General features: G+C 44.3%; 1 protein-coding gene across 1 annotated transcript; it reads left to right on the top strand.

Moving 5' to 3' along the window:
- The first annotated feature begins 1,247 nt into the window (after positions 1–1,247).
- LOC133353011 (transcription factor-like 5 protein) lies at positions 1,248–10,545 on the top strand. Its single transcript, XM_061569073.1, has 6 exons — positions 1,248–2,433; positions 3,276–3,459; positions 5,410–5,572; positions 5,873–6,083; positions 7,335–7,476; positions 8,723–10,545. Exons 1-6 carry the CDS (start codon positions 1,679–1,681, stop codon positions 8,789–8,791), a joined length of 1,524 nt encoding a protein of 507 aa, XP_061425057.1. The 5' UTR covers positions 1,248–1,678; the 3' UTR covers positions 8,792–10,545.
- The last annotated feature ends 4,075 nt before the right edge of the window (positions 10,546–14,620 follow it).

Raw genomic sequence — 14,620 nt, 5'->3', positions numbered from 1 at the left:
TTCATGACTCCATTGCCAATAGGAATAATGAACATCCACCAGTCTTGACAACTCCCACAACTACTGTCCTCGCCCATATATTGAACACCGTTTTGTTGGAAACTGCAAAATTTCCTGAAACGCCAGTCTGCAAGGATGATACCTTTTTTTTACCCATGACAAATATTGATATCTTTACACAATTCAAACATTTTATTCAAACATTAACTTCCTATCAACATGGAAGTTGTGTCGATCCATAAAAAACACGTGTTTAGCGATTGATTAATTATTCCAATTGTGCTGTCGGTGTCATGCCCTCAGATTGAACACATTTGTAACGCCAGCCTCTAGCAGTACACCTTGACTGAGAACCACTTTGGAAAATATCACGCAATGACTTGTCTCGTCACTTCATATACACTAGGAAGCGCACCTTGTATATATCCTGCATAGTCGCATATCAATCCAAAAAATTCATTCTCAGAGCTGCAAATTATATTTTTATCAAAACCAAATGTAATGTATGTGTATGCTGAGGCCATGAACTCACTACACGTGAGAATCTGGTGTAATCACAGATGGCTTAACCCTGGAATGAACCTAGGTTGTCTCTGCAGTACTGGCCACTGCTCTAAAACAACTGATAAATGGGCACACAAAACACATCCTTCACGTATCTGTCCCTCCACATAAAAAAAAAACATTTACACATCCCATTAGTATGAGTGCAACACTACCAAACTGAACCTGTTTCAACATTCAAGTGTCTCATTAGCAGTCAAGCTTGCTTGAACCAATGCCGGAGAACCACTAAATTATGTACAGGCAAGGACTTTCTGTTAAATATGAGTCCCCACTATGGGGACCTCATTTGCCAGTAAAAATATGATAATTGGTTCTTTACCCTTCTATCTGGCAACAAAACTGACACCTTTTTGCAAGGAGTCATGTTTGCATAGACCACAATACCTGCAGTCGGAATGCAAACAAAAACCACAACTCTGATAATGTATGCACTGTCCTTGAAATTGATTGGTCCACACCCGAGACAGCTTTCTTTAGAGCCTAGTCTCACATGGTGTTGGACCGGATGACGCCAATGAACGACACTGATTGCTGCGTCCAGGAGAACCTCGGCGCGACGCGCAGGGGATCGGGTTTTAAACGCGCGCGCCCTCCTCTGTGATTGGACGGCTCGGCTTTGTGGGCGGAGTCTAAGCGGCGGTATAAAACCCCCGGTTAGCGGTGACGCGTTTCCTGTCGGAGGTCGCCGTTCATGGACGAGGTTGGTCGAGGCAAAAGGGTCCCCCCCGAGTCGCGTCGAGTTAAAAAAATAAAAAAACTATCTTCGTAATTAACAACGCGGCAACACTGATCCGCGCAACCACGCGCTGTTGTTATTGTTGTTATTATTATTGTGAGGCGATTCTTTAAAGGTTCATTGGAGCGCGTTTAAAACTTTAATAAATATAAGCAGTGACGTCACGCTCTCAAAACCGTTTAATTCCGTTGAGTCTTTAACGTCGGCACAGCGCGGATTATACAACATTATTAAGCGTTTACAATAGTAACCAGCAGCTATTTTATACCCGCAATACCACCAACAACAGCTATAATAAATCGTTACGTGAATATAACAAATCCTGGAGCAAAAAAAAAACGAATTGATAATAGCGAATCACTTCACATTTGATCAATGGGGGACCCCAGCCAATACATTGATGAGCAGGGCCAGGTTGGACCCACGGGGCAGTCGGCGCACATGGACCGTGATGACCTCGCAAGCGACGCCGTGGCAGGGATGGTCCCGGGGGGCCCCTACGTGGAGATGAGCGAAGTGATTTACGCGCAGTTGCACCAAATGTCCTACACCTCTATAGCAAGCGCGCCGACTGGGCAGGGGCAGCAAGAGGGGGTCAGCACTGAAGACGAATGTTTGGAGGATACATTGGTCGCTACACAAGGGCAGCAGGATCAGCAGCAGGTGTTAGTTACCCCTGCCCAGGACAATGCGTTTCAGGCCGCAGTGCAGCAGCAGCAGCAGCAAGGCCACATGGACTTTCACGACCTCAAGGCGATGCTGGTGAATGAGCCGCCCTCTGCTCACCAACACCATCAGCATCATCACCACCAGCAGGACCACCATCTGCTGGTCGTTCACAGTATGGAGAAGCACCCAGAGATGCAGGTGCACGAGGTTGAGTCTCCACGGCTGCTGGATCTCACCACGGTGGGGCCTTTGCCGCGGGACACGGAGGAGGAGGACGAGGAGGAGGAGGAGGGGGGTGGTGGCACCGTGAGATGCCAGATGCGACAAGGGGAAATGGGAGTGAGGGTTCGGCTGGAGGATCGTTTTGCGGAGAATATGAGCAGCAGCAGCAGGGACTTGATGTGTGAGAAGTTTCTCTCTGCCCAGAGACAGCAAAGGGGTCCGGCCTTGGAGCACAGCAAGTAAGGGTCAGATTCCTCGTCTGAATTTCGTGACTGCAGGGATTCATCTTATTGGTTCTTTCGGTAAAGTCACGTAGAAGGGAAGTAATAATAAAATAATAAAAATAAAACATAATAAAATAATTCTCACGACGTTTCGGCCACAACGCAAGCAGCCGTCCTCAGATGAAGACCAGGTCTGTCGGGGAGACGGCGTCTGAATGACGCTGTCTCCCCTGAGGACGGCTGCTTGCGTTGTGGCTGAAACGTCGTGAGAATTTTATTATGTTTTATTATTTTATTACTTCCCTTCTACGTGACTTTACCGAAAGAACCAAGAAGATTCCTTGTCTGGTTAGTGAGGTATATGGGGCCAGGGCATCTAGGCAAATTGGAAGTGCCAGGAGATTGGGTTCGAGGGTTGATCCCAGAATATGTCTCTATTATGTAACATTTAGAATAGTATAAATGTATGTTGAGTTTGGAAAATATGTTATGGGATCTGGATTCACCAAATAGATTCCGTGTGTTGGGTAGTAATCGGTGTCTGTAGGGAAATTATGGGTAATGTGTGGGTTTTTTTGGGGTGTTTTGTTGCCCTTTAACATGCCAAACATTAATTGAATTGCCCAACCATTCCAATTTAGCACTGTCCTGAAAAACGAGTCCTGTGACATCAGTGGGAAAATTAATGCCATACTTTTATATTGATGACGTTTTCCTAAACTTGTAGTAAAGTTGAAAATGTCACAATGTATATTAGATGTGCATCTAAATGACTGAGACAAATGTGTGCCTTTCAATATAAGGTCGAGGGGCTTTACTGCACAACTGACTGCGCTGTGATGGCCTGTGTCCTTCAGCTTGGTGTCTGGGGCTCAGCACCTGGCTGAGTATTGCGGGCAGCAGACTCTGGAGCAGCAGCATCAGCAGCAGCTGCATTCAGACCCAATCACTGGGAAGGTCGTTTCAGGGCCCAGCTCCTCGGTCGTGAAGTTTGTGTTCCCCGGTTACAAGCAACATAAGTGCTTTCCCAGCAGTTCCAAGGTGAATGAGCCATGTTCGTTTTTTCTACATCATATCACTGTGAGTATGCTCGTTCTCATCAGAACTCACACCCAAGGTTGGGTCTGGTTAGTAATTGAAATGAATACCGGGCGTAAGCTTGGGCTGCGAGGTGGCCAGGAGATGGCATCACATTCTTGAATCTAACTGTGCTGAGCTTTGAGTGTTTCCCTTCATATGCGTGGGTTTTCTCTGGTTTCCTCCCACATGCAAAACACTCTTTAATTGGTCAAATATCCCACGGTAAGGTTTCTCTGGGTAAATAAAAATTGTAATACAAGTGAAGGGTACATGTTTGGATGTGGTCAATGGCAAGATGGGGATAATTATCTACTTTGACCCGAAATAAAATGCTTTGGAGGCAAGGGTCGGTGTGGGTCTCAGATTTGTGAGCTTCCCAAACCCACCGAGCTGGAAAATGAGTAAATCAAGTGGGTTAATTAACTCATCTATGCTTACCTTTGAGGGTATGTCTTGCATGTATGTCTTGCATGTTTGGCTTAATTCGGCTTCTAAGATTTACTCCCATAATTGGGGTTTCACTCCTTGGCGGCTTTTGACATTTCCACTAGGTGGGGCTGTTGTGAGTTACCTCTGAATATATTGTGTTCTAATTAAGAAAAATACCTCGTCATGTAATTGGCCTTCCCGTGAAAGTGACATAACTGTCTTATCTACCAACGGTAGGCATTTATAAACAATACGAAACAAAACAACAGCACTCAAATTCTGCCCCCATGACCATCAAGTCCTCACTACACAACCCCTTTGACACTGCGAAAAGCCTGAAGAACAATTAAAGATCAAAGAGTAATTAACACGACTCGACAAATGAGCCAAGGCAACCAAGACACCGCATACTATGTAATAACAGCCACATACCGTCGTACACCCACCTACGTGTTGGCCGTGACTTGTTATATTAGCACAGTGCAACCTAGCGTTGTGACATAGTAATTACAGCTGTGGGCGCCACCCAGAATGGGTCTCAAACGGCGTGGCTAAAATGCTCGAAGCTAATCGCAATGAATGCAGGGGGACATCTCTCACTTGGACGCCTTCACAGCCGCCCCGAGACCTCCCCGAGGCACAAATCAGACTTTTGCAGCGGTTTCCAAAATTAACAACAAAATGTTAGGGCAATTAACGTTCAAAGAATCGTATTTTAAAAATTTCAAACGCAACAAAACAATTTATAGAAAAGTCTTTTTAGACAAATAGTTTCTAATTTCCAGCTGCTTGGTGGGGCAGCACCCCAACACCCCGAGTGGACGAAGCGCGCATGGTTTTACTGTAAAAATATGGAACAGCTGAACTGAGATTACAAGAGGAAATGTGTCGTCACTAACAGTTTTCACAGCTAAATTACAAAATGTCTTTAAAAATGCATTGCAAAATATAAAGAGAGAAACATTAGATTGAGAAAAGTAGGAACCATAACTTTGCTGAATACGATCCTAATAACCAATGTAACATATGCTTGAATAACTTTAAAATGGCTGCAGAATTGGACTCAAAATAATTGAGCAGAATAAGCCACGTTCAATTCACTAAACAAATACAATTATTGTTGACGGGACTTCTGATGAAACACAGCAGAATATTTATAACCAGGGCAAATATTGAAGGTGGCTGAACAAAAATTACGAAGATCAGGTTGGAGTGCTTTTGGATAATGATAATGAAAAGCAACATGCCAGTGTGCCAAAAGAGAGACGCTTTCCATTAGTAAATATTGCCTACTCTGATATATAAATAATCAAACATGAACGAAAACTGAAAAGTATCTGAAGGAGCTTGGAGAGATGCATGCTCGGACCAGAAACCATACATTCCGAAAAAGAATACTAATTTGAACTCATCAAATGTGCTGTGTACAAACTGCTGCATTCAAATAATGTGCCTCTTGTTGTGTTAAAAATTGTTGCTCAGATGGTGCCTCCACCTCAAAATATACCGACAGAGCGGTTACTGGAGTCTTTGCACATGAAGTTCAACCAGGGCTTGGAGGCCCCAATCCACATGGGTTCGCTGGCACCACCAGTCTTTAGCACAGACAAGCATCCATCCACACAGCCCTGGAGGAGCCAAGAAGGTGCGTTTGTCACTTTTCGACATACAACAATGGCAGTACCTGTCCCTAGTCACGATAAGTGTGTTTGTGTGTTAATACATAAAAAGTGAAGAGCAGTTGTTACCACACTTTTTTTTTACAAACGAAGGAATATGCACTCATCTCCACTTGTACATACTCGTATAATCCTCAGTCATAGTGTGTGCAGTCAGAGTGTCTATATGAGTATATGTGAGTGCATGCATGCATGCATGCGTATAAGTATGGACAAGCATGAGCTTGTGTGTATGTGCGCACACGTGCCTCTTTGCATTTGTTCAGAGTTGGAGAAGGAACTGCGCAATGTTTTCAACGAGGCCAAGGTACAGCCCAAGCGGCACCTCGACAGGTCGGAGCGCAAGACCCTGGGTGACATCGGCAACAAGATGAGGGGGCAAGCCCCGTCGCAAAGCTCGTATGCAAGCCCGGCCTCGCCGCCGGAGGGAGGGAACTACAAGCGCGTGCGGCACAACCTCATGGAGAGAGATAGGAGGTGTGGCGCTCGGGCTCACGCCTGCGACCCTGTGCCTTGGAGGATCAATGGATCACTTCGATTCGTGAATTTCCCAAAACTGTTGAGATGGTGATATAGCATGTGGGCTTGAGATGTTGGGTGTTGTCTCATCGTGTGTTTTGTGGGTTTTCTGTGGGTACCGTGGTTTCCTTCCTCATGCAAAACTTTCAGTAATCGACTGTGCCAAACATCCCAGTGCAGAATGTGTCTTAAAAGGAGGCCTGACTGTTAGTATCTCTCAGGGAAAAAAATGACATTAAGTTAGAGCAGGGGTCCGCAACCAAAATAACATTCAATTTTTTTCTAATTTGGTAAAAAAACTATTTCGAGAGCCCACAATACATGTGAATACATACTGCACATAAATAACGTCATGCAGTTAGTAAAGAGCCGCATGCGGCTCCGGAGGCGCGGGTTGCCGACCCCTGCCCATGACAATGCTCTGTGGTCTATTTTGCCTCCTTAGCCTCTCCAGCAATGGGTGTCAATAATACAGTTTGGCATTCTAAATAAATGAAATGACTTATTTTAAAAATGCAAGGTGTGGAGTGGTGGTGCGGTGTTTAGCACACTGCCCTATGAACCGAGTCACATGAGTTCACATTCTGGCTACATATAACATCGGCGGGGAGTGCTATCTAAACATCCTGGGTCCTCCAAATCACCAACCTGTAACGACCAGTGTGGTGAAGCATGGTGAAGCAACCCCCTTGATCGACGTGGCTTATAGAGGAAGATTATATTTGTATAAATGTATTGGTTGAAGGAGAAGGTAAGGGGGTGTTATGGAGAGAAGTAATACGCAGAAGAGAATCATCATTCCTAAATGATAAAAGCATGACGATCTCGCAATGTAAAGCGATTTTAACAAGAGAAAATGAGCCCTGCCTCACATTAATTTGAAGAGGGAGAAGCCTTGACTTCTTAATGGTACTTCATCCCGAAATATCTAAACTTCGCCTCAAGACTCATGTTTCAAGAGGGTCCTGTTTGAATTGTTTTGGCCAATTACCAAGCACGTCTGCATATGGGAGGAACCCAAAGTGCCCATACAAAACCCACGCATAGGAAATAACATTGAACTGACCCAAACACATAGGTTAGTGACCGATTGGGTATACTGTCATTTCTTGGCTCCATCATGTGTGTGCGATCCATCAACATGCTGGATTATGGTCGTGCAGCGAGATGAGCAAAGGATTGTCCCCCACCCCGTGCTGATTTGTGCAGGCGACGCATTCGTATTTGCTGTGACGAGCTCAACTACCTGGTTCCCTTCTGCAACGTGGAGACGGACAAGGCCACCACCCTGCAGTGGTCAGTCACGTTCCTCAAGTACATTCAGGAAAATCATGGCAAGTACCTCAAGGAGGTGAGGCCACACACAACACGGCATCCAAGTTCCAATGCCAGAATTGTATCTTGACGACATTACCTCAACACGTAATTTTGCTCGTTCACAGTTCAATATGTTTAGGTGATGTTTTGTCCAAATTCCAGCTGGTGGTTCATTGTTATCGCAAGCATCTGCAATTGGAAGGTTGCGAGTTCAAATAATGGTGGGGGGGTCGACTGAACACATCATCTCTCCAATAGATACCACTTTGTGGGAAAGGCAACCGTAGTTGTCATATGGATAGACTTGCCCCGGGCATAGGGATGTGGAATTTTCACCACTGGTTCAAAACTGTAAACAGATTAGCACCATCACATTTTTCTTTGGAGGAGGAAATTACACTTTTATAAATCTCAAAGATCATATGAAAAATTTGCCTAAATGCTCATTGATCCATTATCGTTTTAACTTTTATATTAAAAAAAAAATCTTTTTTTATATAAACTCCCATCACAATTGTTCTATCGGAGTCCTATCAAGAAGGAAATAGATATATGCAGTTCATAATCAATAATGCTCATGGGAAAGGGAGATGGACTGAAAGGAAAATACAACTCAAAAAACATACAACTGGTGTCTGGTAGATATATATCTAGGTTGTCTATCTCAGATTGACCCGAATTTGAAACTTTGTGAATGAATAATAGACTTTGAAATCCCAGGTAAATGTGTCATTTTGAAACTAATGATGTCACCACAACACTTCTTCCTAACATGTAAATACAACGTAAATGCTGTGATATCACTCGAGCTTACTGTGACTTTAAAGTATTTTTTTTAATAATCAACAAAGCATTGAAACTCATATCAGACAGCCAAAAGCACGTACCCTAAGTACGTATGTGCAGGGTGGCAAGAGCTAGTTTTCTGGGCTGTCTTTTAGGAATGCTACCAGTTTAATTAAATTTCCCAAAGCAGCAGTTAAAAGGGAAAGTTTTTTTTTCTCCCCGCCTCTTCACCCAGCAGTATAAATGGCTATACCACAGTAGGTCACGTGTAGTTGGGTAAAGTGTGGGTAACTCCTCCCTCTCCAAATACGTCTGGCCAGCTTGGAAGATGACGAAAAATTACCTCTAGAGGGAGCGCAAAGAGCTCCCTCGGTTGGAGGGTTTTCTGGCAGCGGTGGCTTGAGCAAGCATTTCCTCGGCTGTACCTTTACCTTACTTCCAGCTTAAGCAGGGCATCTCTGTGTCTGTGTGTATGTGTGTGACTGCGAGCACAGGAGTTTGAAAGCATGTTCTGCAACAAGGCAGAGCAGTCAATTAAACCGAAGGAGACGAGCAGGGTGTGAGAAGAAATGATGGCGCCACACACAACCCCGTTGACACATCTCTCTCTCATCCTGAACAGCTATATCTTAACATTTGGTTCGTCATTTAATTTGCAGTTTGTGAAACGTTTGTATTTTGTCAAGTTTTGTTGGTGAGTTGCACCCATCGGTGGCAATGGTCATGAATTTGGATTGTTGAAATGCCGAAGAATCCTCGTCATGATCCCGCGGATATTAATCGTATTTTTAGAAGGAAAGTGTGGCGAATCCAGCTCATGGAAGAAATGTGCAAGCTAAACATGCTCACAATAGCCCTGCTCAATATATTCTCAATGAATATCCGAAGCTAAAGATGATAATTGTTCACTTCATGAGCTTTTTAACTGTCGTATCTACTGTTTGTACAGGTACCATTTTGTCTGGGTAACTGTTGTGGAAATAGTGGCAGTATTGTAATCGGGTTATATTGCACTGACAATCCAACACTTGGGTGAAACCAGCCTACAATTGCCATGTAGAGAAGCAAACTTTATACTGACGAACAGGCCATTTGTTACCTTTCCATTATCAATGTGGTGGCTGGATCAGTCAGCTATGCTTGTGTATCTAGACTGATGATGCACACAGGGCAGTGAGTTATTTCACGATTTCTTGCACTCTACTGCAAATATAGTAGTAACCTGTGCTATACTTGAAGGTTGTGTAAATAGAGTATTGTTTTGAACAGCTTTGGCAGGCTTTTGCAGGAGGTAGCAGTTGCACATTTTTGTTCCGTAATGTATTTGAGTTGGGCTTTGTAAAAAAAACGTTTATGGACCTGAAAACGTATTTGTTAGTCAGCATACTTTCAAGGGTTTAAGGAAACCATATATCTTTGGTCCTGTAGATGTGATTTTTGTTGCTTGGGCAGTGAACTCGGGGAAAGCCATTATTTACAAAATGCAATTTCTCGCATTCTTATGATGCTTTGTTGGTAATTTACTGTTTTAATAACTTTTGTTATTGTTTGAATGGACTTTGCACTTTTATGTTGGATTTGATTTTGTCAAGAATTTGGAAAATGTTAATATTTAAATAGCAACTTAAATGCAAAGCAGCTGGAGTGGCAGCACTGTGTTAGTGCACTGCATTCTGAACCTGCCAAAGGCACATCTGTGTCTGTTGTGAAGCTTGTTAAATAAAGTTGTTTTGTAATGCAGTGTAGTGCAGTGCCCAGTACATTCAATTCTGTATTTGTGCAAATAAATAATACCTTGAAGTTGTGCACTGACTTTCAGTCCATAGCCGCACATGAGGATGTTGTTCTTAAGATGCTCACCAATCAAAACTAGCAGTGTGGGACTTGGGGACAGCCCTGGCCTTAACCTCTCAACCTGAGTGAAACTGCAGTTACTATTACTTTGAGTTTTTACAGCTGCCTCAACTGGATGAGATGTGCTTTATAATTAATGTCAGGCTCCCTTTGCTTCTGTTACTCATTTTAGTGTCGTCGTCCTGTGTCACATTACACGTCCTAATCGTTTAATTTGTTGCGTTATGCTCACTTACTTGAGCGGATCAGTTTGGTTTGGATTTGATGGTGAAAAATGCTTCTGAATGCAACTGCAGCCCAGTGTTTGAATTCGTTATATTTGTGTGAATATGAACATCTTGAGTCTGTAACCTCTGCAGCATGCTGGTTCGTATACAATGGTTTATATGTAAGGTGTGTTTTATGATTTTCTTACGCATGACATGTACAGTTATTTAAATGCAATAAATCTAGTTACAAAGTTCGTTCATTCTTCCTCATTACTGGCAATGGAGGCGAACATTTCTGTTTGTGATTTTAATTGTGGGGGAGGAGATTGTTGACGAAGCCCAGGCTTGGTGATGCCGTATTGAGCCTTAGATGGCAGTATGCACCCATATGATTGATACTGTAATGGTAAAAACAAATCATGACCTTAGTGGCTGAGGTGTCTTTTCACCTCTCAAACTCACGTCACTTCCTCCACTAGAGGGAGCGCAAGATAACCCGAATTTAACGAGTACTGGTAGGAACCTCCTGGTTACACCAGCCCACAGGGGATTATTGTGTCCGTCCGTCGTGCATCCAAAAATGGGAGGGGTGGGGCTGGGTGGAGAGGGTGGGGAGGGGCTGGGTGGGGAGGGTAGGGCTGGGTGGGGGGTGGGAGGGGTGGGGCTGGGTAGGGAGGGGCTGGTCACCCCGTGGTGCCCTTATAAAACTCAACGTTTAACCTACTCACGCCGGCTTGTGCCCGCCCTCATAGTCGGGCATATTTGCGGAATACACCACGCCGCCGTTGACCCTGCAGGCCATTGACCGAGCAACCCAACGTTACTACCAGCTCCCTCCGCAGGAATGTGTTTTAGTTCTAGATTTGAAGTTTTCGTGACTGCAAGGATCCATACTCTTTGGTTCTTTCGGTAAAGTCACGTAGGTGAAAATAAAATAAAAATTACTAAATTTTAAATTAAAGCTTTCGTGACTGCAGGGATTCATATTCTTGGTTCTTTCGGTAAAGTCACGTAGAAGGGAAATAATAAAAACATAAAACAATAAAATTCTCACGACGTTTCGACTGCAACACAAGCAATCATTATCAGGTGTGAAATCCACTGCAAGATATGTTCCTGCTGTGGATTTCACAGAAAATGGCTTGCTGTGGATTTCACGTGACTTTACCGAAAGAACCAAGAATAAAAATAACTAAATCACGACGTTTCGGAGGCAACACAAGCTTCCGTCATCAGGCAGAGAGAGCTGTATGTGTGGAGTCGGGGACGGGGCTGTAAGCTGTTGTCGTTATTTACTGTAGCCCCGAGGCAATTAGAATATCATATTAATCACATCCTGCTAGTGTGCGGTAGGTAACGGCTGGTGAGATACCATGCCGGCGTGGCTTTACCGAAAGACCCAAAGAATATGAATTCCTGCAGTCACGAAAGCTTTAAGTCAAGATAAAAAATAATAGTTTATAGAGTATAGTGCTGTTCAGGGTGGTCCAGATGTCTTCTGAGCCCCATTAAAATATCTAAAACGTCATGTTTTTTAAGTAAGGTTTATTTCAAGCAGAAATTAATTACTTGGGGGGTGGGGGTCACAAGACATATGGACCACCCAATCTATATATATAAAATCGTTCATGTCTGTCTGTCTGTGTGTGTGTGTGGACTTTGGCCCATACGCACTTTCATTGGACGGCGGTTGCCCCTGGCAACGGCTAGCCACGCCTTCGCCGCTTTCATTGGACCTGGCAACGGCTAGCCACGCCTTCGCCAAGGGCTGCAGTTTCATTGGACGGCGGTTGCCCCTGCCAACGGCTAGCCACGCCTTCGCCACTTTCATAAGCTCCGTATTTAATTAAATAATAGCCATTACACAGTATTGTTGGAGCGCTAGGGGCGGGGGGAAGGAACGCCACCCGTACCCTGCCTCTTCCAAGCCGACAATTTTAGGCGAGGCCGCAGGCTTTGCACGCTACTAGGCCTCGACACCCACCACGCCACTCTGAGGTAAATTCATCAAAGTTTTTCCTACTCTTCACTACACCCCCACCACAATGTGTGCTATTAATATTACTTTTAAACCCAACACGCCAACAATCGATTACTTTAATGTTCACTGTACAAATACTCATTAAGCTGGGTGAGCGTACTGCCAGTCTATCATGTACACTGTAGCCTGCTTATTAAGCTCGGTGAGCGTACTGCCACTCTATCATGTACACTCTAGCCTGCTTATGAAGCTGAGTGCGTGTACTGGCAGTCTATAATGTGGACTCTTGCCTGGTTATTATAATCGATTCTTTATATGTTCTTTGTACAAACAGTCATTAAGCTGCTTGAGCGACCCCAGTTCGATTCCAACTCACGCCCACCACCGCTGACGATTATTTGAAACGGACCTGGCCCTCCCCTAGGTCCACTCAGCCTCAAAAGCGTAACTGCTGTCGTGTGTGAACATCGTCACTGGGGAGACAAAGGCGGCGGGGCATCGTGGATCCAAGTCCCGGGCGAAGCCGGGTCATGTGTATGTGTGTTTGTGTTTATGTGTATGTCTGTGTGTCTCTATGTATGTGTGTATGTATGTGTATGTATGTGTTTGTGTGTATGTGTGTGTGTATGTATGTGGGTTTTTTTTATGTCTTTATGTGTATGTCTGCGTGTCTCTATGTATGTGTGTATGTACGTGTGTGCATGTGTTTGTGTGTATGTATGTGTGTGTCTATGTATGTGTGTGTCTATGTATGTGTGTGTATGTGTGTGCATGTATGTGTGTGTATGTCTGTGTGTATGTGTTTGTGTGTATGTGTGTGTATGTATGTGTGTGTATGTGTTTGTATGTGTTTGTGTGTTTACGCTCGCATTACACAAATGTGTTGCTGGTCTAAGGCGTTCCTCGCACAGCATTGCCGCTTTATTATTTCAGTCGTTTACTGCCTTACGCACCCTGAAAGTCGTGTGTCTGCAGCAAGCGCGTGTATGTGTACCTATGGACGCGCGCGCGTGTGTTGTGTAGGGGGAACGGTAGTGTAGTGCTTAGCGTGCTGTCTGTGTCTGTGTCTGTCTGTGTGTGTCTGCGTGTGTCTGTGTGTGTGTCTGTGCGTGTGTGGTGTGTGAGGAGCGGTGGGTGTAGTGCTTAACGCTACGCTGCGCTACCAACCCGGCGAACCCAGTTCCATTCCCGCTCACGGCCACCACCGGTGACGATTATTTGAACCTCCCCTAGGTCGACTCTGCCTCAAACGAGTAACTTAACTACTGTAGCGTATTAACATCGCCACTGGGGAGACAAAGGCGGCCGGCCGTGGTAGATACAAGTCCCGGGCGAAGCCGGGTAGTACAGCTAGTACATTTATATAATTCTTGGTTCTTTCGGTAAAGTCACGTAAAAGGGAAACAATAAAATAATACAATTATAAAACAATAAAATAAAATAAACTCATAAAATATTTTTTTTATTGTTTAATAAAAAAAATTATATTTTTAATAACTTTATTATTTTATTGTTTCCCTTCTACGTGACTTTACCGAAAGAACCAAGAATATTAATCCCTGCACTCACTAAAGCTTTAAATCAAAATTCACCCAATACATTGTTGGAGGTCCCCACGTAAGATGGCCGAGGAATTTGGCTTCGGAGTCGCCTTCAAGGTCGCACACTGGGAAATCACGTGAGCAGTGCCCAGGTCACGTGAGCGAATGGTGCACCGAGCCTGGCACATGCGCATGTTGGAGGTTGTTGTTGCATACAGAATCTGAATATTTATACTGGGGGAATCCGATGAGCTATAAAGATCCTTTTCACAGATGTCCACTCGGGGCGAGTCAGAAACTGACAACAAACAATACAAAAACACGATATGAAGGTAAACAAATAACTTGGATAAACCATACAAATACAACTAAAAGGGAAACAATAAAATAATAAAAAAATATTGTTTGTGACTTTACCGAAAGAACCAAGAAAATAAATCCTTGCAGTCACGAAAGCTTTAATCAAAATACAACTAAATTATGTTTTTTTTTATATCTTTCCAGGCAAAGCCCACTGAGGTGAGGGGGGACAGAGGGTGGATAAGATCACGTGATGCAATAAGGGGGGGGTGAGAGGGTGGATAAGATCACGTGATCTATCAAGGGGTGGGGGGGACAGGGTGGATAAGATCACGTGATCTAACAAGGGGGGGGCAGAGGGTGGCTAAATCACGTGATCCAACGACGGGGGGGGGGGCAGAGGGTGGTTAGATCACGTGATCCAACGACGGGGGACGGACAAGGGGGGGTGAGATCACGTGATCGTGCCAACGGTTGGGGGCCCTGAGGGGGGAGGGGGTGTAGGGG

Source organism: Lethenteron reissneri, chromosome 42, assembly GCF_015708825.2.
Source record: "Lethenteron reissneri isolate LAM-NWPU_2019-01 chromosome 42, ASM1570882v1, whole genome shotgun sequence".
Classification (NCBI taxonomy): Eukaryota; Metazoa; Chordata; class Hyperoartia; order Petromyzontiformes; family Petromyzontidae; genus Lethenteron; species Lethenteron reissneri.
Note: the sequence above shows the minus strand (reverse complement) of the source record. Positions and strands in the feature narration are given on the sequence as shown.

Bases quoted from the DNA above. Each gene is read 5' to 3' on its own strand.
- LOC133353011 (XM_061569073.1), top strand. From the start codon at position 1,679: ATGGGGGACCCCAGCCAATACATTGATGAGCAGGGCCAGGTTGGACCC. The intron at 2,434-3,275 runs GTAAGGGTCAGA...TGTGTCCTTCAG, and splicing joins CCGGCCTTGGAGCACAGCAA to CTTGGTGTCTGGGGCTCAGC. The intron at 7,477-8,722 runs GTGAGGCCACAC...CTGCGAGCACAG, and splicing joins ATGGCAAGTACCTCAAGGAG to GAGTTTGAAAGCATGTTCTG.